Raw genomic sequence first — 22,874 nt, forward strand, 5'->3', positions numbered from 1 at the left:
ATACGTGTCAACACAAAGAAAAGAGAAAACGTGAAATTATCATTGAAATCGTTTTAGTTACTTCATATTCCACGAGAACAATCATGCGTTATATCCACTATATGTCGAATTACATGATGCACGTTTTATATAGGCTTTGAGGTTAAACAAACAATAGTGACATTTAAACAAGATCCTGTTTCATTGATGAGGAAACTGTATTGTTTGGTCATAAAATATTATTTTATTACCTAAAAGTTATATTTGTGTTCTGAACTTCTAAGATTGAAAAAAACTTTAGAAATCGCGTATGAATACACTGTTTGAGTGCATCGCCCACTATATTATTCACCATGTAGTGGCAATTGTTTTCAGAAGTGTTTATAGTCTTGGCCAGGCGTGACACAGGAAAACATTTTCATCGATATATTGAGAAACTTTGTCAATAGTTGAATGATTTATCGTATTGAATTTGGATCCTGAAGGTAGTTCCTGCTGAGCGACCTCAATTGCATGAAGCCATGTTTATTGGCGGACTTACCACATCGATATCACAACCCCTGCTTATGGTAAATTAGTTCGATCATTGCTACAATATTCCATGCCGTTGAAAGCTTTCGAAACGTTTTGTTGTAGCCATGACGAAGACATTTCCACATTTGACGAATCTGTGACAAGTATAGTTCCTGTATTTTTACCGGTAGACTTGCTACTGCAAGATCTACAGTAGCGTTTACCAATTATCATGAATATATGATAGCGATTCATGAACGCTTATGATTTAGTCCAAGAGTCGTAAGAGTTTTCATACTGGCGTTTTCTCATTTATGTTTACTAGAGCTGCCCAGCACAACCGGTTTACCGATATTCAAACATGATCACGATACGTATTGCGATACGCTGATCGAAAATCGGTGTTTTTCACACCGGAAATTAAACGTCTGTAAAAAGGCGATAACAACAATGAAGGACGTGCCGTACTTTTTTCTATTTTGTTATGATTAAACGTTTAAAGAACGCGTAATCAAGCCTAGTGATTTTGTTGTGTTTTGGTTCATAAATCAAGCATTAACACGATTATAAGTAGGGTAGTTTGTAAAAAAAATGGCCTTGCTATATACTCTTCAAAAAGGAAGGGGATAATGAACTATCAGTTTCGATAGGAAGTGTAAACGTTAACAAACGTTTCAAGGATAGACATCTTATGAGCGCACCACCACTTCCCTCTATTATCATCCCTAAACACAACACATGATATGCACGTCTACAGTAGTCCATACACGTGCATGGGGTCCCATTCTAGATTTTGACGTTTTTTCAAGAAGGTAGAGACATCACTTAACCTTAATTTTGACACTCATCTTGCATCACACAATGAAAATCGCATACATGCAAATTACATGCTATACATTAATCATCTTTCAAAAGCTACTACATTCCAAATAACTATGGTTGTAAGGAAGTCCAAATGGTGATGCACTCTCAAAACATTCAATAATATCATAGCAACATTAGTTAACACTGATAAATCTCCTAATTATTTTTAATCATAAATAAACAAAATGAAGATATCCTACTTTTCTATGAGTATATATTGCAGTACCTATCGCTATGTGTGCCTTAGCATCGCAATATATCACAATATGAAAATTCTCTACAATACCAATTCCTACTATTTCTTTCATCAGAGGTTTACTAAAATGGATTCCATTTACAAAGGATCTCCACAGTAAAAATGCATTGATAGAACCTGCATTTCCTGAAATTCGTTTTCAGCGCTGTTGTGAAGGACCTGTTGAACCTCATGGCACTGTCACTGGTTTACTCAACAATACCAACTGATGTTCTCTTAACACACCTGATCAAACGTCACCCAGCATGGGTCGGGCGTGATTAATCAACGTTTCCTTAGCAGTAGCAGTTCATGATGCACCCTTTCTTTAAGACGTAGTCCAGATTCATCGATGTTCTGAGGACCCCAACAAATTATTGACTATCGCCGGAAAGATCTTTAACTCTTTAACTGTGGCTATCTTTATTATCCTGGTCTACGCTAGTTTTGTTTCTCAGGGAATCAAGCGTCATAAAGATAACGGCACCAACAGACTGAACCTACTTCATAACGATTCATCTGCTTCTGTGATGACTGCCTATTTCCAGAGTCTCGTTTGTTTGTGACTTGCAATAACTAACCTTTTATTATTAACGTTCTATAGTCGAACCTAATATTGTATTTGGAACTTTTTTTAGTAGAAGTGTTTTTTTAGTACTAAATCAACTTTTGTGGTTTCCAACAGCCTGTTTTTGTTACATGTTTTTTTCTGCCTGTGTAAAGTTTAACTCCTCCGTAAGTAATGTTTCAGCTATAGAACTCCGACGTGTAAGCTCGTATCATTAGGCACCCCAGTGATTGATACTATGAACAACTATAGTTATTGTTTGTAAATTCGTGACGTGCTTGTTTACAAATAATTTGAAATACTGTTTGAGAATTTTGTCTACTGATGGTATGTATTTATCCTTATTTGTATTTATATTTTGCAATTATATTTTTATATGTTACAGCAAATGCTGTGAACGGGATGAGCGAATATATATTCTACAGTATGGCTCAGACTTGGAATACGGCACGAAAAGTATGCGGCGGCATTGGGGGACATCTTGCCAGACTGGACACACCCGGCTTGTTTCAAATGGCCGAAGAGCGAACAGCGAGTGGTAACATTTGGCACAGCAGGTTTGTTTTATATCCAGGTTAGAATTAATCTGAAGTAGCGAATGCTTGTCGTAAGAGGCGACTTACGGGATCGGGTGGTCAGACTCACTGACTTGGTTGACACATGTCATCCTTTCCCAGCTGTGCAAATCGATGATCATGCTGTTGATCACTTGATTGTCTGTCGATTATTTATATACCGTCGCCATATAGCGGAAATATTGCTGAATGCTGAAAACTAAACTAATCGACACAGTCGTCTGATGAGCTTTTCAAAAATAGATCATAGATCATTCACACTATGTGTGAAGCTCATTTCTTGGTCCCCTACCTTGATATTGCTCAATATCACTTGTGATGCCATCAGTGACAACGCGATGTCAGCGGTAACAAACGTGATGTCATCAGTAGAAAATGTGGTGTCATCGGTCACAAGCGTGATGTCATCAGTGACAAACAAAATGTCATCTGTGAGAAACGTGGTCTCATCAGTAACATATGTTATGTCATCAGTGACAAACGTCACAGTCAGTCACAAACATAATGTCATCAGTGACAAATATGATGTTCTTAGTGACAAACCTGATGTCATCAGTCACAAACGTGATGCCATCACGGACAAAGGTCACAATCAGTGACAAAAATAATTAATGTCATCAGTGACAAATGTAGCAGTACTAACTATGTCATAAACAAAGATGACAACACGGCTACGGGTGTGATTCGGTTTTAATGATGACTATCCTCATCAGTTACACCCTGAAATACACAATAACATTTATAAGAACAATAAATATATCCATGATGTTATCAGTGACAAGTCTGATGTCATCAGTCACAAATGTGATGTCATCTCTAACAAACTTGTCATCAGTGACGAACGTGATCATTGCCAGAATACTGCTGAAAGCGATAAAAAACGAAGTCCAACTGCACCCACTCAATCAATGACTCATATCACAACGCGCAGGCTATTTTAGGCTAAAACCGTTTCCTTTGTAACTATTGTTCTTGTTATTTTATTTGTTTTTAACACTTATTTCTGTACATGGTACGTTATTCATGTTAGACTGAACGTGACAGTAACAGTGTTCCACACTCTTTGTACTCGGTTACAAAGAGTTCATATGAATTTAATCTCTGATGAGCCCTCCAAATGAGTAGATGAATATCCCACTTCTATACAGTGTAATAAGAAATCAGATTTACTCTTACGTTTTCTTATATAATGTTTTTGTTTGCAATCATTGAAACAATGTTTCTTGTGGATGCCATGTTGATGAAAGCATCTCTTCTGTGCAAAAAACTATGAAGGCCAGGGTTAAACATTAATCTTCAGTAACCCGTGATCGTCGTTAAGAAGCGAATAACAGGATCGAGAGGTCAGGCTTGGTTGCTGAACATCATGGTATCCAAACTGCGCAGATCCCATGCTCATGTTGTTGATCGTTGGATTGTCTGGTCCAGACTCTATTATTTACATACCGCTGCCATATAGCCATATAGGTGGAATACTGCAGAGAGTAAACAAACAAACAAACGTTTGACTCAGACAAAAAAAATAACTCATGACCATAGCTTCAAATGACAGTGGAAGCTGTCATGACCGGCATTTGTCTAATCAGGCAAATTTATCAACACAGGCATATAATCTCAATCCCGTCCGTAGCTTGCACATTTATCACCAGCTCTACAATCCGGCATTCTGTCCCAACTGGATTATTTTTTCAGTCCCTATGACTGCCGGTTTAGACAGCTTCCACTGTATTGAATCTATTTTCTATACTGAATACAACAGTTTAATACAACAAGCAACCAACTAAATGCGTCGTGAAACCCAACTCACTGACTCTGAAAATCGTTCATCTTACTTTGGTTTTAGTTGGAATCACGCATGGACAAGCCTTCATTGGCATGACGAGGTGACTCTTGTCTTTGATGATGACGACTGCAGCGTCTTCAACTCCACCTACAGTGTCACTGAGATCTTCAAAGATGAAAGTCATGCTAACTATGACTCAAGCAAAAGATGCTACAGACTTCAAAAAGATCAATATCGTCTGGAGAGGCACGGCTGTGAAAAAAAGTTGCCGTTTATATGTGAGAGAAAATCAGGTTAGATCTTAAGTATCCAGGTGATAAAAGCACGTTGTATATGTATGTACCAAGGTCTTAGATAGATGACAATCAATACCATGATAATATACTACCCATCAAATGTTTAGGTTAGTGTACATGAGGCCACTTACTTCAGTCAGCTGTTCATACGGATTTTGCAAAATGTTCAGTACTGTTTAAAGGTACTGTAGGTGATGCACGCTACTGTATACAACTGATGCAACGTTGAAAAAAATATTATGAGTTCATGAGTTCAGTAGATGATGAAACGTTCTAATCTGATGCATGTTCCTCATGCAGTTTAACTGCTATGGATTTAAGTAATACAGTTCGCTCTATCAACGTGTACATTGCAATAAAACACACTTTCGACCTGAAGTATTATATCGTTAAAGATCTCGGACGCAAGCGGTAGAGCGAACTCTATTTCTTTTCTAGGGTGCCAAATTTAATACTTTCTTTTGATAATTACGATTAATCTAAGGCAGTGACCAAACGGCGCCAGTGACCTAAATTGTGAATCCTCGCACAGGGCTAACTGAACGTTGTTCTATTGACGTGTCTGCCCCCTACGTTAAGGCGAACGTTACCAGAAATATTTTGCTGACTGTTTACGTTTGGGTTAAATATCCTTTCTAAATTGTTCTAATTGCATCTATGTTTACGTAAGCCAAATGGGGTACTGTGAACGTCGCATTTCTACAACCAGCGTAAGTTTTGATCACTACAACCAGATAAAGTTGCATTTCAAAGCGGCATTTCACGATTGTATTGTGGGAATGTAAACGTTGCGAACGTTACCGTGTCGCTGTTGAATTGCGAGTCGAACTGAAACATTTTATCTGTCGGAAAACAGAAACGTAATGTTTCCAGACGCCAAGGCATTGTGACCTAATGCAAAAAGTGTGTCTGATAACGTACTGTCGGCGCCTTTGATCTTTCACCGAAGCATCTTAGAAATAACAAATAATGAGTACTTGAAGAGAGTCTAAACTTTTGATTGGTAATAAAGATAACTTTCCTGAAAATGGATCATGTTTCTGTACTTGTATAGTTATGTACCATGAGTGATGGTGGGGTAGCCTGGTGGCCAAAGTGTTCTTTCGTCACGCCGAAGACCGGGGTTTGATTCCCTACGTTTGTACAATGTGTGATGTCACGTCCATTTCTGGTGGTGATACTCCAGCAATATCTAGGCAAGGGGACACCAGAAATGGGGTTCACACATTGTTCCCATGTGGGGAATCGAACCCGGGTATTCGGCGTGACTAGCGAACGGTTTAACCACTACGCTAACCCATCGACTGTGACATGGATATAAACAAAGTAACGAGATTTAGATTCTAAAAATGTATTGATGGAAACACTTACATAACGTACAGATTTGGAAGAAGGATTCTGTTGGCAGGTTTTGTAGGATAGTTTTAAAATATACCGATGGGGAAAAGTAACCATGTGTCATAGAAAGTTTTGAAAACAACTGAAATTGAAAAAATACATGTTTTAATATGCAGTCTCGAAACCACGTTCTCAACCTTACCATCGGGATTCACAGTGCCAGTGTGCATGCTGTTTTGATGTTTGAACTCTGGAGCGTGGTCATATAGCTTCCTTGAGTGACATTTTAGAAGTCGAGAAGTGCAATGTTGACAACCTTTACAGAAAACAAATTATTCTGTTTCGTGAGTGCGACATTTTTATACAGACTCGTGTGCCGTTGTCAAGCAGGAATGTTTATTTGTAAATGCGGATGCTTGGTATCTATTCCGTTGATTCGAGGGCATACAATTCAGTGGCACATTTTGCAACAATATGTCCTTATTTGACATGTTTTGTTCGGTTTTATGAAAGTTCTTATTCACTTCACACATTTTAAGCAATTGTGCCCTGACTTTGCACTGTTAGAGACACTCGTCGACAGCGTGTCTCCTCTCCATCAAACCATAAAGAGCAAATGGACATGTTCAGTAACATTGATGCTCAAAGCCACAAGCCTTTTTCCATGCTGCACGTTATATGACTGCGTTCGTACGAATGTTTTCAATTTTGGGTGTGGTTCAAGCTTGAAGTGTTTCCATTAGTATTCTGATAATACTAACTACTGGAACGTGTTGCTGCTAGCAAATGTTGTATATAATATGTTTGTTTGTCTCTTTATTTCAATGCTTAACATACTGAATGTGGACGAGAACAGAAACAAATTTGACCGCATGTAAATGTTGTATATGAGTTATCTCACCCACGAGTGTGTGAGAAAAAAATCTGTTTTGCTTTAGGTTACATAACACCAAATGTTTTCCCCATAGACTTCTATGGTAACCTTATTTCGTTAAAAAGAATTATCAACAATCAACAGCCATTCCATGTACATATGGGGACTGTCTGGCCTCTAACCAAGAATAAAACACAATTTCCGGCCAACTTGACCAGATAACTTTCCGAGCACAGGAAGGTGATCACATACACCCCAGTACCGCACCAAATGGTGATGAAAATGACAGGACTAAATACTTAAAATCGTGGTCAGTTATTATTACTGAATGGATGTGCTTTTAAGAAACCAAAAAACATCTCAGACTTTTTTTATCCAATCACAGCTGTCACAAGTCCCCGTTACTCGCTCAGGGAGCCATTCGTAACTACTCGTCTCTTTCCGTGACCTACAAGAAGACTCGTACCCCTCTCGTACGCCATTATTGTCAAGAATCGTGACAAACCAATCAAATCGCACATAGTAAAGCCCATTTTAAAGCATGAAAATTGCGGAACCGTTGAACTTTGAAACTTCGCTAAACTATACCAAGCACAATCTAAATATAAACTTTGAGCTAAAGCATGAACGAGTTATCACTGAAACATGAATGGATGTTTTTGCGAGGGCGATGCAGGACATTCAGAGTTATCTTTCCTTGATAATGATACTACACTGTTTTCATCTCCATGCCCGTTTGCGCTTAGACAGGACCCAGTTGTAAACATGGCCACGAGAGGGGAACAAGACGCCACCCGGCTAGCCGGAATGACAAGAGTAGTTACGAATTTCAGGGAGTATGTGATTTTAATGTAGTCTGGAATCTATTTCTTCCAGGCGACTGTCCCTACGTCAGCGTGGAAACGAGCGCTGCTCTGGTAACTCATAGCAACGCCACATCAGCAGCCTGCCAGAATGTCTGTAAAACTGTCTCCGGTTGCTACATGGTAGGCAGTTACCAAACCAACTTCTGTGTCATGCTGACAGTACCTCCTGGTTCCAGCACAATGTATTGGAAAAACTGCTTTTCAGGTGAGTCAATCATAGTAAGCGAGTGAGTTTAGTTTTACGCCGCTTTTAGCTATATTAGCTGTATTAGTAATATCACGGCGGGCTCACCAGAAATGGGCTTCAGACATTGTATCCATATGGCATCATTCATAGGATCGAAAAAAAACATCTTTACAGTTCTAACGAAAGTAGAAATAAAATGCTTTTTGACATTTATTTCACAAGTAAAGTTTGATTGTTAAATATTCCATGACTATCGTTTTTCCCAACTTTTGTTTTAAACGTTTTGTGAACAGTAATCCTTGATTGTCAGTTGCAAATATATCTTCCCGCCCAAGTAGTAATGCAGGTACTTGTTAAAACATGTTGTCGATTAAAGAACGAATAAACTCAATTTTTGGTACTCTTTTTACCACTGCAAATGAAAGACTTCTGGTTAGTCATAAACGGGACACCGTTTTCTTAAAAAATATATATATAAAACAAACAAAAAACTTGTGGTTAATACCAAGCGCTTAAAAGTTGCTAAAACGCTTCTCTCTCGCCCGCAAACGAAACCACCGACAGGTTACGTAACTCTGTCGCCACATACCTGCAGTGACGTGTTGGAAGGAACGATTTTCAGTTAGTTGTATAAAAATGTGTAGGAAGTTCGTCATTTTGCTGATTTCTCGACGTCACAACGAAGTTACAACATGTTTCTAAATATGTTGATAACATGCAAATGTTCCTTTATTTTTTGAATGTCAAATGTTATTTTGGATAGCGGTTAGAGGACCAAATTAAAATATCGTTATTTTAATATTTCTTAAAACTAAAACTTTAAACTTTTAATGAGGTTGTTACGGTTAAGAATTTACCTTGACAAAAATGTAAGAAATCCCCTGTGAACCAGCAAACAGAACAAAGACAAGTTTAAAATATTCAGATATTGCATTTAAGCAATGAGAGAGCAAGTTATACAAAGTCACAAGTCAATTTCACAATATCGATTTCAAATACAATACAAGTGAGACAAAATCTAAGGCAATGAGTCACAAGATATATTGTATAGCAAACTCACCAAAGTCTTAGTGCGACAGAGAAACATTTGTGCAGAATTTAACACAGCGAGCGGTCTGACAGCAGTTTCAGGCGTTGGCAGATATTGATAATGTATATACTCCAGTAGATGAATGTGAATGTGTGAATCTGTGTCGCTCACAACACGGCAACTAGCCTTTATATATACTTGCAGTCGTTTCCCTAAAGAACGAGCACTTACTGCCATCGCCAATACCGTAGAATGTAATCCCGGAAGTAAACAAACAAGAAGTCAGGGGCAGATAATTCCCGGACACGCCCGCTGCCAAAATTCTAAAACTGCAGATCATCTATTATACCAAACGTGACCTAATATAACTATTATTCAAAACACTAAACATTGTGACCTAATAATAATTATTACTTAATTAACAATAAAATATACAGAAAATACACACTCGTAACAAGGTAATAATATAATTCTATTTCCGTGAGTACTTTAACAGCTTGGCATCCTTTCCGGATTTAAAATAAAGATGGAGGCAAAAAGGACATGAGACAGCTGCAAGACAGCACACATTTTGCATAAAGATGACAGCTTTTGAGTGAATTTGGTTTTACGCCGTTTCTCTCAATATTCCAGCATTTGCATACTGTAAACAATCCTGCAACCGAAGATGTATTTTTGGAAAAAATGGACAATTTGATTTCTACAATTGAAAGTAGTTGTACTATCGTGGTAAAACATTTACTTGGTAGAGGAAACGTCCAAGACAACAAGCAGAACTTCATTTATTAAGGTATCGAAACTTATTTGTAATATACTACAAAAAGTAAATGGAATCATTCTGTTAAAACTTACTGTGGTAGTGGATACTGGAAATTCAAAGGAGCGGTATTATACAAACTGAAATACTTAAGATAATTGGATTTATGACAACACAAAATGCTTGAAATTCCCTCGGTGTTTTGGGATACCATTTTAACAGAGGCAAGTAGATTTCTTTGACAATATTGTATAGGAAAAAGGAAAGAATGTAAATGTCTTGGAACATAGTCCAGAATTACAAACTTTCATGAGAGGAGATTTCTAAAACATAAAGGAATTAACATTCGCAAAATATACCCACATCTTAGACCGAACGCTGTCGAATTCAAGTAAGGAAAATAACTGAAAAGGTATGACGAAGGGGAAGGTCATCCGGCAAATTATGACAACGTTAACGAAATTACACTAACAACTTTATAAATGGATTTGTAAATCATGGTGGTAAAATAATTACGGATGAAAAACAGAAAACGGAAGAACATAAAACTATTTTATGAAATATTCAATTTTGATTCACAGAAAGTGTTTTCACCAAATCTTTTAGACAGTAGACATGTCTCAGACTCACTCATTCCTCTGTTCTCACTCTGAGCATGATTTTCCGTTGAACTTTTTAAGTTCTGTTTGAAAGAATGAAATCTTCCATGAACACTCCAGTTGTGCTCCAAAATATACTAATAGCAAAAGAAACGCAATTTTCGAAAGAAATGAAATCTCATAGAGCGTTCATCTTTATGCGCTATACTTAAACACCTAACAAAAAGTCAGAATTGCGTTTCTTTTGCTGTTCAGTACATGATGAAACACAACGGTAACACCACGGTGGTTGTGACATGGATTGTATATGCGATAAATGAGGGAAGGCTCATATGGTTGTGGAGACTTGCATTATCTTCCAGCACTCTGTGAATATAACGGCACAGCACTAATTAGTGAATGTCGATAGAAAGAATGTAATACTTTTAAAACTTTGTTCCACAATGCCAGGTAACAGTGACAACCGAAATGGTCCACATATTATATCCATGTGAGGATTCGAACTTTAGCCTTCAACTTACAGGCGAACGCTTCTACCATTTGGTTACGTAACCGACTTCCTTTACCCTGAAATACAGACAGGTATAAGGATATCGCTAGGCACATCTCCGTCCCAGCTTAAACCAGATGCGGGAGACTATCCCAGACTGAAACTGGACAAATGAATGGTCAAGAACCAATGATGGCATTACCAGTGAATTGGGGTCCCTAAGAAAAGCAAGATGCATCTGACTGAGATAGCTTGCAATATAAAGTGACAAAAAAACACGTTTCTTCCAATAAAAAGCTTTGTAATGCCTACTTTCAGCTTCCGTAAATGAAAGTGACACAAAATGGTACGAAGATCCAACGGATTCAACAACGATTCCAAATGGGTGCACGCCAAGTAATGGTAATGTGTTATCAGTATCATTGAAACGCCACAGTCACATTCTACTGTTTGCCTTGTTTTGCCATTAGATGTATGGATGAATAGATTTGTGGGTGGTTGGGTGGATGTGGATGTGTGGGTTTGTGTGGATAGGTGGGGGTATGGATGGATTTACTGATGGATATCTGGAAAGGTTTGATTGGATAGATGGACGCACCGACGAATGGATGGATGCATGAATGGATGGATGGATTTGAGTGGATGAATGGACGCACCGATGGATGGATGGACGGATGGATGGGATTGAGTGAATGTATGGACTCACCGATGAATAAGTAGATATGTGAATGGACAGATGGATCGATGGGTGGGTGAGTGGATGAAAAATGGACGCACGTATGGTTGGATGGATGGATGGAATTGGGTGGATGGATGGACGCACCGATGGGTGGATGGATGGGTGGATGATGGAATGACGAATGGATGGACTGAGGCCTAGATGTATAGATCGAAGGAATGATAATCTCTTGTGTCTAGAGCTTGATATGACAAGTTAGATTGGTACAGCAACGCACCATCTGTCAAACCTTCGGGATTCTTAGTCCAAACAAGAAGAGTTCATGATGGATGTTTATGCTGTTCACGTTCATCTCTGGATAATGTAGTTTCCAGATCGTGCACATCAGCAAACCAAAACCAAACTCCCAATGCACCTATCCACCTGTTTGTCTCTCAACATCCCCATTAATTTCTGTTCTAAAAGGTTCAGATCCCGAGACTTCTGAGACGTCTGAGACGAGTGTTGCCTTAGAAAATTTGTGTCCATCGAGCGCGGCGAGCTATGTCTACACCAGCACGGAAACGCTAGAATGTTCTCCTAGTGTCATCACTGTCTCTGAATCTGTACGTTACGTCACGGTGACGGACGTGACATCAATACCGGCGACAGTCACACAAATCCAAACAGCTACTGAAACTCTGAGCACATGCCTTCTACCTCCATCATCTCCATCATCATCAACAACATCATCATCAGCTCCATGTATTGTCAGCACTGAGACTGTCACCACAGAATTGATGTCGACGGTGCTTGTGACGTCAGTGGTCGCCTGTCCGAACGCGAGTCCAGTCCTGCTAACCGTTACGTCATCTTGCCCAGAACCAACGCCGTTTGTTCAAGAACTAACGTCTTGCGCCTGCGCATCAGATTTCTTGACGTCAGCATCAATAAGTGTGATCTCCCCTATATCGGCTTCGGCGATTTTATCATCAGGTCTTCAATCTGTGAACCCTGATCCTGTGGTCGAACAGACCACTGTATGTCGGACCTACAATCTGACAGAACTTGGTGAAGAAGAACTAACTGTTCTTTTAGCATCCATTGTTGAAGAACTTACAGTTGAAACGAAAAATCTTTCGAAAACCGTTCGTAAACGAACAAGTGCTCCCGACGCTCGACCCTCGTCACAGAGTATAGGATATTCTGCCTTGAGTTTAATAGTGATACCGTTTGTACTCGTTATTTTAATGGACGTCCCAGCAATTAAGAAGGATTTACAGCAGACGCTTGTTAATATTAAACACAACGGCACTCCGTGAAGCCAGCTGAAAAAAACACCTACGACTGAAATGGTCAAGCAATAATAGAGTCTGTCTGTGATAAAGGCGTAGCCTAGTGGTTAAAGCGTTGGCTCATCACGCCGTAGACCCAGTTTCAATTCTCCCAGTTGTGTATCCCAGGCCTACGTACTTCACCTTACTAAAAACAAATGGCAATCGTGTTACATTTTGAACATATTCTTCTCTGTCGGTATATGTCTGAGCTGCAGAACTGAGATATCCTCCGCGTGGCTGTCATGAGGGCTTTGCTGACTTCTGGCAAAATGGCCATTGCTTACGATGTTTTTTGCTGACTTCGATGAGAAAAATGGCATTACAGAATGCAAAAGACACCGTGAACATGTTCGTATTTGATTCATTGTATTCTTTTTTGGCAAATTGTGTTCTTCGTCATGTTATGTTCTTTTTGGACATGCTGCGTTTATCACTGGCAGATCATGTTTTTGTTTCGCTGATTGTGTTCTTGTTTTGCAAATTGTGTTCTTGTTAGACATATTGTGTTCTTGTTTGTCATATTGCGTATTTCTTTGGCAGAGTATATTCTACTTTTTGACATATTGTTGTCTTTCACAACCATTTAAATCAAAATTCTTTCCTGTTCTTGCTTGTTACGACTATGCTTGTCGTAAGAGGCGACTAACGGGATCGGGTGGTCAGACTTGCTGACTTGGTTGACACATGTCATCGGTTCCCAATTGCGAAGATCGATGCTCATGTTGTTGATCACTGGATTGTCTGGTCCAAACTCGATTATTTACAGACCGACGCTGGAATATTACTGAGTGTGGCTGTACACTGGTACGATTCCTCTGTACGCTGAACGATACCTCTGTACTCTGATACGATACCTATGTGTGTGGTTCTTTTCCCATTAGGAGGATCTTTAAAACGATTCGGGTTTTTTTTACTACTTCGAACACAAAAGAAATCATTCCTTTCGATAACAGATCCATCTGTAGTTGCCATAGCGATTAAACAAACCGTGAATCACATACAGGAAACGTTGCATACGTTTTGCAAGTAGGTTTCAGGTACTATTCTAATGAACAGTGAAGCGTACACATGTGAGTCAGATAATGACAGTGCCGGGGCCACAATGGCCTGTCAGCTGACAGGCTTATAACTGTCGAACGCATTATCTATATGCTTAGTCAGCACAATCATATCGTAATGAAAATACCTGTTTATAATTCATAGGAGCTACAGGGCGTTCATGTTTGGCTGTTTATTACTAGGTCGTATAACATCCTTGAAGTTGAAAGCAAATGATGACTACAGGTTAATTCTTGGATCGATAAATGCAAAAAATAAATAAAAAATAAAAACAATTAAATCATAAATAACTAAACATCTCTATGTAACATATAAATCGTTTCTACCCATTTTAACCCTGTTCACAAATTCACTTGGCGCATTACAGTATGTCAGGAAGATGAAGTGATGAGGTTTGGTTTCCAATCTAGAATATTAATGATGTTGTTCACTGCAATTTCCTTTAACAAGTAATATTCATGGAAACATACGTGCTAATTTTAAGGCATAAAACCTCCTTTAAGTGTGTCGACGGCATAAAGATGACCGTGGGAATTATGTATTTTTTGTTATCTGAAGTCTGAAGAGAAATATCTTCACAGGAGTATATGGAGCTTCGAGTGCCCGAGTATACAATGTTCTCAAGATAACACGTGTCATAATATAGCATATCAGTCTCTCTCTATCTGACAAAAAGGGGCGTTTTTATAAGGCACTTTTCACACTACTATTTTGCGTTGCTTGGTGATGACTGGATCCGCAGAACGGGTCCGCAGAGTCCCAATCCCTTAAACGTTTAAACGTCACATTTTTTTGTTTTCACTTGCTCGCTCGAACACAGAAAATGTGCGGTATCATCATTCTGTGGATGAGACCTTGCCCCGAGGTGACGTAAATTGCTTGTCCGATAATTCCTATGTTTGCCTGTAACTTAAATCAAGAACTTCTTGTCCCAATTCAAGCATTTGCTCAAGGCGCCATGCTTTGTAAACCAATCTGACTTTATAACGATTCGTTAAAAACAATATGTATGCTGAGTGTTTTGTTGAAAGGACATTACTTCTATAACTGATGTCAATGATTACTTCAGCTGTATAAAGCAACAGTAGTTGCAAACCTTTTACTTCTTGAACACGATTCATACGTTGCTAAGTTACGACTGTGTGAAGCAAATATTTATAACTTTCAGTATCGATTATCATCTTGACACAGGCAGTTTACCCGAAATTTGTACGTAAATGAATTCGGTGTCATGCCAGCATACAAACTGGATTCTAAATAATTTTAAATGTGAACAAATAAACAAATATGCCATAGAGTTGCAATGACAGTACAGTATAAATTCAGAGACAACAAATATATAAACAGTGATTGTTGTAATAGAGAAAGTGTTGTTATATCAACGCCACTGCAATAGTTGCTTTCGAAACTAGGCATAAGCTAGTTATACTGGGTGAAAAGGGATCTTCAAACAATTGCTGGTCTTCTTTTCAGGATATATGTTATGCGAAATGATATCCATATCAGAGTGAGTGAGTGAGTTTAGTTTTACGCCGCTTTTTAGCAATATTCCAGCAATATCACGGCGGGGACACCAAAATATTCGCTTCACACATTGTACCCATGTGGGGAATCGAACCCGGGTCCTTTGCGTGACGAGCGAACGCTTTAACCATTAGGCTACCCCACCGCCCCTTCATATCTATGTACATATCCATTGGTATATATCAGAAAAAGCTTTCAGAAGTTTCTGTTCTTGGACTTGGTCTGACTCCTTGGTCAGAATATGTAAGTGGCGGTGAGTGACCTTGTGCATAAAGCTTAGGTCACAAATCAGTTAAAGTTAAGCAGCGTTGGGCGCAGAGATGTGTGGCCCTGTTTCGCATCTTAATCCCTGAGTTTTTAGGACTTCAGTCCTGAATGCATATGTGATGCATGCGATCTCACCTTAGGCAAAGGAGTTTTCTAAAACACTGTTCATCGAGCAGAAAATGGTTACCCAGTGACAGATGTCACATGACTTTTAACCTTCCATGGCCGGCCCCACGAGCACTTTGGGTAATAATATTTTAGCGCCGCGGATATGCTGACGAGGATTCTCTTACCATTAAGGCTACTCAAGTCATATCTTCCCATGTAACCTCTGTTTTAATACGGTCATATTCCCTTGTCGTACTCCACAGTTGACTTGGGGTTCATCTGAGTGGTATCCATCTGAAACCTTTACGAGAGATATGACTGGGACCCAGAGTTATCTTGTAAGTGGTTTAGAATCGTATACTGGTCAGCTGTGCTTAATCTCAGACCATTCAGACCTTCTGCTTCTGTCCTGCTCAATCAGCGGTTCTGTTACATTGAATGACGCTGCTCATAAGATGTTGTGATAAAAGATATTTTCTGACACACACTTTACCAACTGCCCTCTCAATAATGAAATGGCTGGAAACAAGCCTTCATTTCTTGAAATGGTTATAAATGTGGCTTCTCAAGTAGGGACTTACAACGGCTTCGCAATAGGACTCTGTCTTCACCTGTTGTCTTCACCTGTTTGTGATCATGTAGCTTGCTCTCCGCCAACACGCGTTGACCTACAGGGTGATTTAGTAGTCGGATATTCTGCCGTGTTCATTGGCTGACTACGCCCCATGTGTCCTGACAGTGAGGGTTGTTGGCTCACACCATGATGAATCGCTATGCCAGACTCTTTAACAGCCATGTGTCAAACGGTTGCCTTGGGGTAAAACATGGACATATGCGATTGTGTCGAAAATCGGATTGCTAAAAGTATTTAAAGGGGGCCCTTCAACTTCGACACAGTGTTTGACCATCTTCACCTAGTTGGAGCGATGTTGTTAAATAACATGCAGCAACCGAGAATACACTGAGAGACTAACAAACATAGGGACTCATTTCCAGGAAAGGAAGCGTACGGCCTGTTGAAGTAAGGAGGTGTCATGGCAGCCTGTTATCGCAGTATTGATACTATTTCATTCTAAATTAGTTGGCGTGTTCAGCTGACATGAAGAACCTCTGTTTGACTTGAATCTTTGGGTGTGGGTTGTACTCTGTTTCTGTTTTTCGATGCTGTGAATGACTGAGTATTCTTTTACGCTAGTTTTAGCAATATTCCAGGATCACCAACGATAGATTTCATCTATGAACCATGTGGAGAATTGAACTCGGCGTGACGTGCTAACGCTATAACCACTGGGCTACCCCTACCGTGACAATGACGATGAAAAGGTGATTATTCGTGTAATCTGAGATGGCTATTTGGAGCCGTGTTTATTAGTCCATGCCGGGGGATCGGGTCAATCCCGACATAAGTGCAAAAAGTGAGGATCATTATTCATTGTCATCTGCCATTACATTACTGAAAAATCGGAATCAATGACGCACATTAACGCATTTTCTGAACATTTTTAGTCTCACAGCTTTAACAAAACAATGCATTTTAGTGTTTTAGCTACAAAGAAAAGCTGCTTTAATAGCTACCTTCTTGAGCCATTATATTTTTGGAAATATAACCAGAAAATATTTATGTTTCTGTTCCCTATTTTAATACTGATTCAAAAATCGACTAGGTTATGAAGAAATAACGCACTCCCATGAGAGTAAAGAGTGTAAAAGACTGTCAGTAAATACAGCTTGTTCCCTTATGCACTTCACACTTTAGTATTAAAAATGCCATCTCTAAGCGCCTATTACAAATGTTCAGATTCCATAGATCTGAATACAATTTAGCCTACAAGTACATCTAATTTGAATGAAATAAAATTTAAAATAAAATATGAATCGTGATAAAAAATAATCTCAATAATTTCGAAATTATGCAATCTCGTTAATTCATTTTTATGAACAACGCGCATTTAATACTTGTTCAAGTCATGTTTTGTGGAACCAACTAAAGGAGACTGAAATCAACTATGTCTTTGTCATCATCAACGTACCCTACCCTTCATCCCAATTAAGAGCTAAGTCCCCAGTCGACGCACCATATACCACGCGTCGGCACTAGTAGCATACTGCAACTGTTACTTGACTTTGTAGCAATGGGAAATATTCAAACCTAATGTCCTCCCTCGTCCTCCGTAGTCCTCCAACTATGCAGCAACAGACCATCTGTCAAAGTTTCGGGATCCTTAGTCCAAACAACATAATGTCCAAAGGAACATTTTATTGGTTAGACTTCTATATTGTAATAAATTCGATGGTTCTAAATGCCACTTACAGAAGTTGGTGAGGTCATTTTACAACGTTACACAACACATTTCCCTATGAACATCCACTTAAGAACCAATTAAAGTATGTGTCAATGGTGTGGACATCGCAGACTCTATGGACAAATTATTTTTAAATTTTGAAGGATTTATAGAGATATATCCGGCTGGTTGTGTATGAACGTGATATTTACTTCACATCAATTTTACAAAATTTTCTCGTCGTGGAGATGTTGACAGTAGCACTTAACAGTCACTGCATGAACGCAGTAAACCTAGAATGCAAACGTTTGAAGGAAACAAAACCTCTGAAAGTGTTTTGTCATGACTTTGTGGATTAAACTTTTCGATTGTTGAAGGTTTAGGAGACGAAACATTTTAAACATTAATGTTCTATGTATAGATAATGTGTTTTGTAGAATAAACACTTTGTTAAATATGGTTATTTTTGTAACAGAACATTATTAAAAAGTCCTTATGGAAATAAGAACATACAGAAGTAGACATACATTTGTTTTGTTTGTTTGTTTGTTTGTTTGTTTGTTTGTTTGTTTGTTACTAAGTCTGCGCGCAGTTCGACGCACTAACTGGTAAAATCATTAAAGAAAGATGTTGATGAAAGCACCAAGCAACAACTTAAATTCGAGTATATGTTCAGAAGTTTTCAAACCTTATAGAAAAAACTAATGGAAAATATGTTGTTCTATTTTCTACGCAAATTCTTTCGAATCACAACGAAAACATAATGTAATTGTGATCTGTCAGTGTCAAAGAATTACCAGTCTCCATTTTCCCATGAAACAATTTTCAATTTGGCAGAAAAGGCAAAACAGATGAGGAAATATTTTTTGACAAAACGTTAGATGTTCGCGAATATTTGAAGCAATAAACGACGAACGTCTCCAAACTGACATTTCAGTGTTCTAATTGATTAATTGACCAGCACTAAGTCCTCGGAAACTATTCTTACCCCGAAGCCTATGGGAATTTTATCAACTAATTTCTGACAATCAGTTCACAATCACAATCACAAGGTGCGAGTTAAACAACGAAGTTCTCCAAACTGACATTTCAATGTTCTAATTGATTAATTGACCACCATTAAGTCCTCGTAAACTATTCTTACCCAGAGTCCTCACTGTATGGCGTACAAGAGGATAGATGTATTGATCTGTGGTCATAAAAGCTGACTGTATGAAAAATAACTATCTAAATAGCACAGAATTATTCATTTATTGCAATCGTCATGTTTTATTTATAAGGTATTCGATTCACCCACAAACAGTAAAAGGGCGACCAGTTGTAATGTAAAGGAATACGGACGCCTAATGATGGCGTTATATCATCTTAAACCGACATTCCTCGTTACTTCTAGTATTTATTTGTTTTGGGGTGTCTTTTCGAAATTTCATTTTTTTTCTCCCCACCCCGATTATATTCTCGTAATTCAGATTACCTTCTGTTATCTCAAGTTTATTCCAAAAACGCGAGATTCAAGGGTTTTTTTACCTTTCGTTTCGTTATTCTCTCGAAAAGCAAGTATACTCATGGATACAAATAAGGGAACATGGCTGTACATGTGTTTCTTTGTTTTTATCCAGACGTCTTCACAAGGTATCTGCTGCACTGCGAGTGAAATTCTTGAAATAATTAAAGTAACAATTGTACTTTCATGTGCTGCTTTGTCGTTCAAAACACGAGATTATGAGTATTTTCTGGTTACTTCGATTATTTTTCATTGAAATTACAAGATATTTCGTTTTAAAAACTTTGTTACCCAAGAGGGACCAACAAGCTTTTGTATTTTATTAACCATTTTTCAAAAAAATTTAAAATGAAAATGATCTGTGTATATGGATGTACATGGGTCGTTCCTGCAACTATGCATGTAGTTCTTTGTATATTGGTATCGATATCTCATGATGGAGCTGGCAATCAACTTAACATGTTACAAGATAAAAGGGTCATCTTGGCGTGATCGTGCAGCACGAGGGTGCGTGAAGACCCGGAACATTGGCTAAGTGGCATCATACATATGTATTAAACCAAATAGCATGAGCTTTTAAACTAATGATCTCTATTATTGTCCTGAGAGCCCCTGGAGCTATGCTTAGTGTTACGGGATCTGATACACACTGAGTGGTGCAGAGAGCAAGCGTAGTTTTTCTCAGTTATAAGACTATTGTTGTTGGTTTAACGTCACATACACAAAGTACCGTCTATGAGTCTCTTTGCGATGATGTAAGATTAGATAATCCAGTGATTGAGATAATGACGTCCCACCAAGTAAAAAGGGCGCAAACGCCTCTCCCCAAGGCATCCGTCTTCAATTGTCTTCATGTAGGATGGAGGACGGTATGATAGCCTGGTGATTAAAGCGTTCGCTCATCACGCATTAGACTCGGGTTCGAGTCCCCTTATGGCTGCAATATGTGAATGCATTTCTGGCGTCCTCCGCTGTGATATTGCTAAAAGCGGCGTAAAACTATACCCACTCACTAAAGCAGAAAGTAGTGGCGTGCAATGGGTATACGCATACACCTTAATATATACTGAAAGAAACAAATACAAAAATCGTAGAGAAACATTAAGTGTTCCCTCTACATGCTATTTATTGTGGGTTTTTTTAACGTTTTCATCACCAGCTTTGAACAGCGCTGTCGGAGCAAATTTGAGAATTAAACAGAGATCATTGCCACGATGTGGTGTCCATTATATTTTTGTCGACACTACTCGGACAATGATTACAGAATGGTGTCCATTGACTGCAGCAGCAGAACGACAAGGGTGCCAGAAATGGGATTCATATTGACCCCAATATAATAGAACAAAGCTCTGCGATCTAACGATCGAACACTTTCGCCACAACACTGTTCAACACTGAGAGAGCAAATCAGCACGTCCATCAGTTCATTATTTGGTTTGTTTGACGTTTAATCATGCTACTAACATATTCATCAATATTTTGAGGGCCCAATTAGTATGTGGATAAAGCGTTATATATATTTTCAGTGTTATTATTATTTACAGATTAAGATAGATATGCAGCAGAGAGGGTTCGGTTGATCCTGGCACAGTCAGACCGGTAAGGCTCATCATCATCCCAGGGCCCTCGCCCCCTCTACACGCAGCCCAGACAGTGAATGGGGCTTCTCAAAGTCGAACCCACCAAGAACTTTCCGGAGGACGTGAAGACTCCCTAACACTGCAGCCTTCTGCAATACCCAGGTTGTCAGAAGGGCTGTGCTCCCGGTGGAGAGCCCCGGCACTCTCTCGATTTGCGCCAAGAGATCAGCAGGTACCAAACCAAGGGCACCGAGAACAATGGGGAGCCTGACGAGAGTATATTTGGGATGCAAGCGAGACATTTCAAACACGAGGTCCACATATTTATCATGCTTTTCCTGAATCTTGCCAATCACATTGCTGTCAAAAGGGACAGAAAATTCAATGGTATAAATAATTCCATTGGCTTTATCATAAAGGACAAGGTCATATTTGCTGACTGGAATTCGTCTCAGGCTGTAAATTGGCCTATTCCAGAGAAGTTTAAAAGCATCATTTCCAGGACGCCCTGGGCATGTTCGGGGTCGTACCATGGGTGGATCTCAGGGTCAAAGACACAGGCATGGCGGAGACGATAGTAAAAGCAGCGAGCCATGCCATCATGTCTTTTAAGATAATCTATTTGTGCCAAGGAAGGACATCCACTGACAAGGTGTTGGACAGTCTCTGTAAATTCATTGCAAATACATTGATATTTTCTTTAAGAATCACGTTCTGGCGATTGCGAGTGGGAAGTGACTGTTCCAGCCGACTTCATCCAGGCCAGGCAAAGGAGTCGGTTCGATTGCTGTTCTGTTCCACACACTGCATGTACACACGATGCAATGGCTTCTCAGACAGCTTCTCGACAAGGGACCGACTCTGTGCAGACTTGGTGAAGGACGTTTTGTTATTATTATTATTCCAGCTATAAGGCGGTTGTCTGTAAAACATCGAGCCTGGATCAGACAATCCAGATATCAACCGATATACGATGCAGTTGGGATACGTGATGTCATTAGTAACAAACGTGACCTCATCAGTAACAAACGTAATGTCATCACTGACTAACGTGGTGTCACAAGTGAAAAACATGATTTCATCAGCGACAAATATGTCATCAATGACAAATATGATGTCATCAGTACCAAAGCTGATGTCATCTGTAGCAAATGTGATGTCATCAGTGACAAACGCGAGTTGTCAGTGACAAACGTGAGGTCACAAGTGATAAAAACGATTTCATCAGTGACAAGTATGATGTCACTAGTAACAAACGTGATGTCATCAGTGACAAACGTAATTTCATCAGCAACTAACGTGATATCACAAGCGATAAGCATGATTTCATCTTAACAAATATGCCATCAGTGTCAAATGTGATGTCACCAGTAACAACCGTGACGTCATCAATGACAAACGTGATATGATCAGTGCCAAACTTGGTGTCATCAGTGACAAACCTGATGCCACAAGTGACAAAAATGATTTCATCGGTAACAAAATCATGCCAACAGTGACAAAGTGATGTCATCAGTGACATCATGGCACTGGCAGCTGAGAACGTTTTCGTTCCCATTCTGTCTAAAGGATTAGAGTCTTGGCCAAAAAGTGTGCTAAGT

General features: G+C 39.1%; 1 protein-coding gene across 1 annotated transcript; it reads left to right on the top strand.

Moving 5' to 3' along the window:
- The first annotated feature begins 2,550 nt into the window (after positions 1–2,550).
- LOC137266393 (uncharacterized) lies at positions 2,551–13,510 on the top strand. The gene is made up of 5 exons (XM_067801893.1): positions 2,551–2,716; positions 4,578–4,810; positions 7,902–8,096; positions 11,273–11,356; positions 12,099–13,510. Exons 1-5 carry the CDS (start codon positions 2,562–2,564, stop codon positions 12,932–12,934), a joined length of 1,503 nt encoding a protein of 500 aa, XP_067657994.1. The 5' UTR covers positions 2,551–2,561; the 3' UTR covers positions 12,935–13,510.
- Positions 13,511–22,874: the final 9,364 nt, after the last annotated feature.

The sequence above is a fragment of the Haliotis asinina genome, chromosome 15, assembly GCF_037392515.1.
Source record: "Haliotis asinina isolate JCU_RB_2024 chromosome 15, JCU_Hal_asi_v2, whole genome shotgun sequence".
In the NCBI taxonomy this organism is placed as follows: domain Eukaryota; kingdom Metazoa; phylum Mollusca; class Gastropoda; order Lepetellida; family Haliotidae; genus Haliotis; species Haliotis asinina.

Bases quoted from the DNA above. Each gene is read 5' to 3' on its own strand.
- LOC137266393 (XM_067801893.1), top strand. From the start codon at position 2,562: ATGAGCGAATATATATTCTACAGTATGGCTCAGACTTGGAATACGGCA. The intron at 2,717-4,577 runs GTTTGTTTTATA...CTTTGGTTTTAG, and splicing joins GGTAACATTTGGCACAGCAG to TTGGAATCACGCATGGACAA. The intron at 11,357-12,098 runs GTAATGTGTTAT...CTGTTCTAAAAG, and splicing joins TGGGTGCACGCCAAGTAATG to GTTCAGATCCCGAGACTTCT.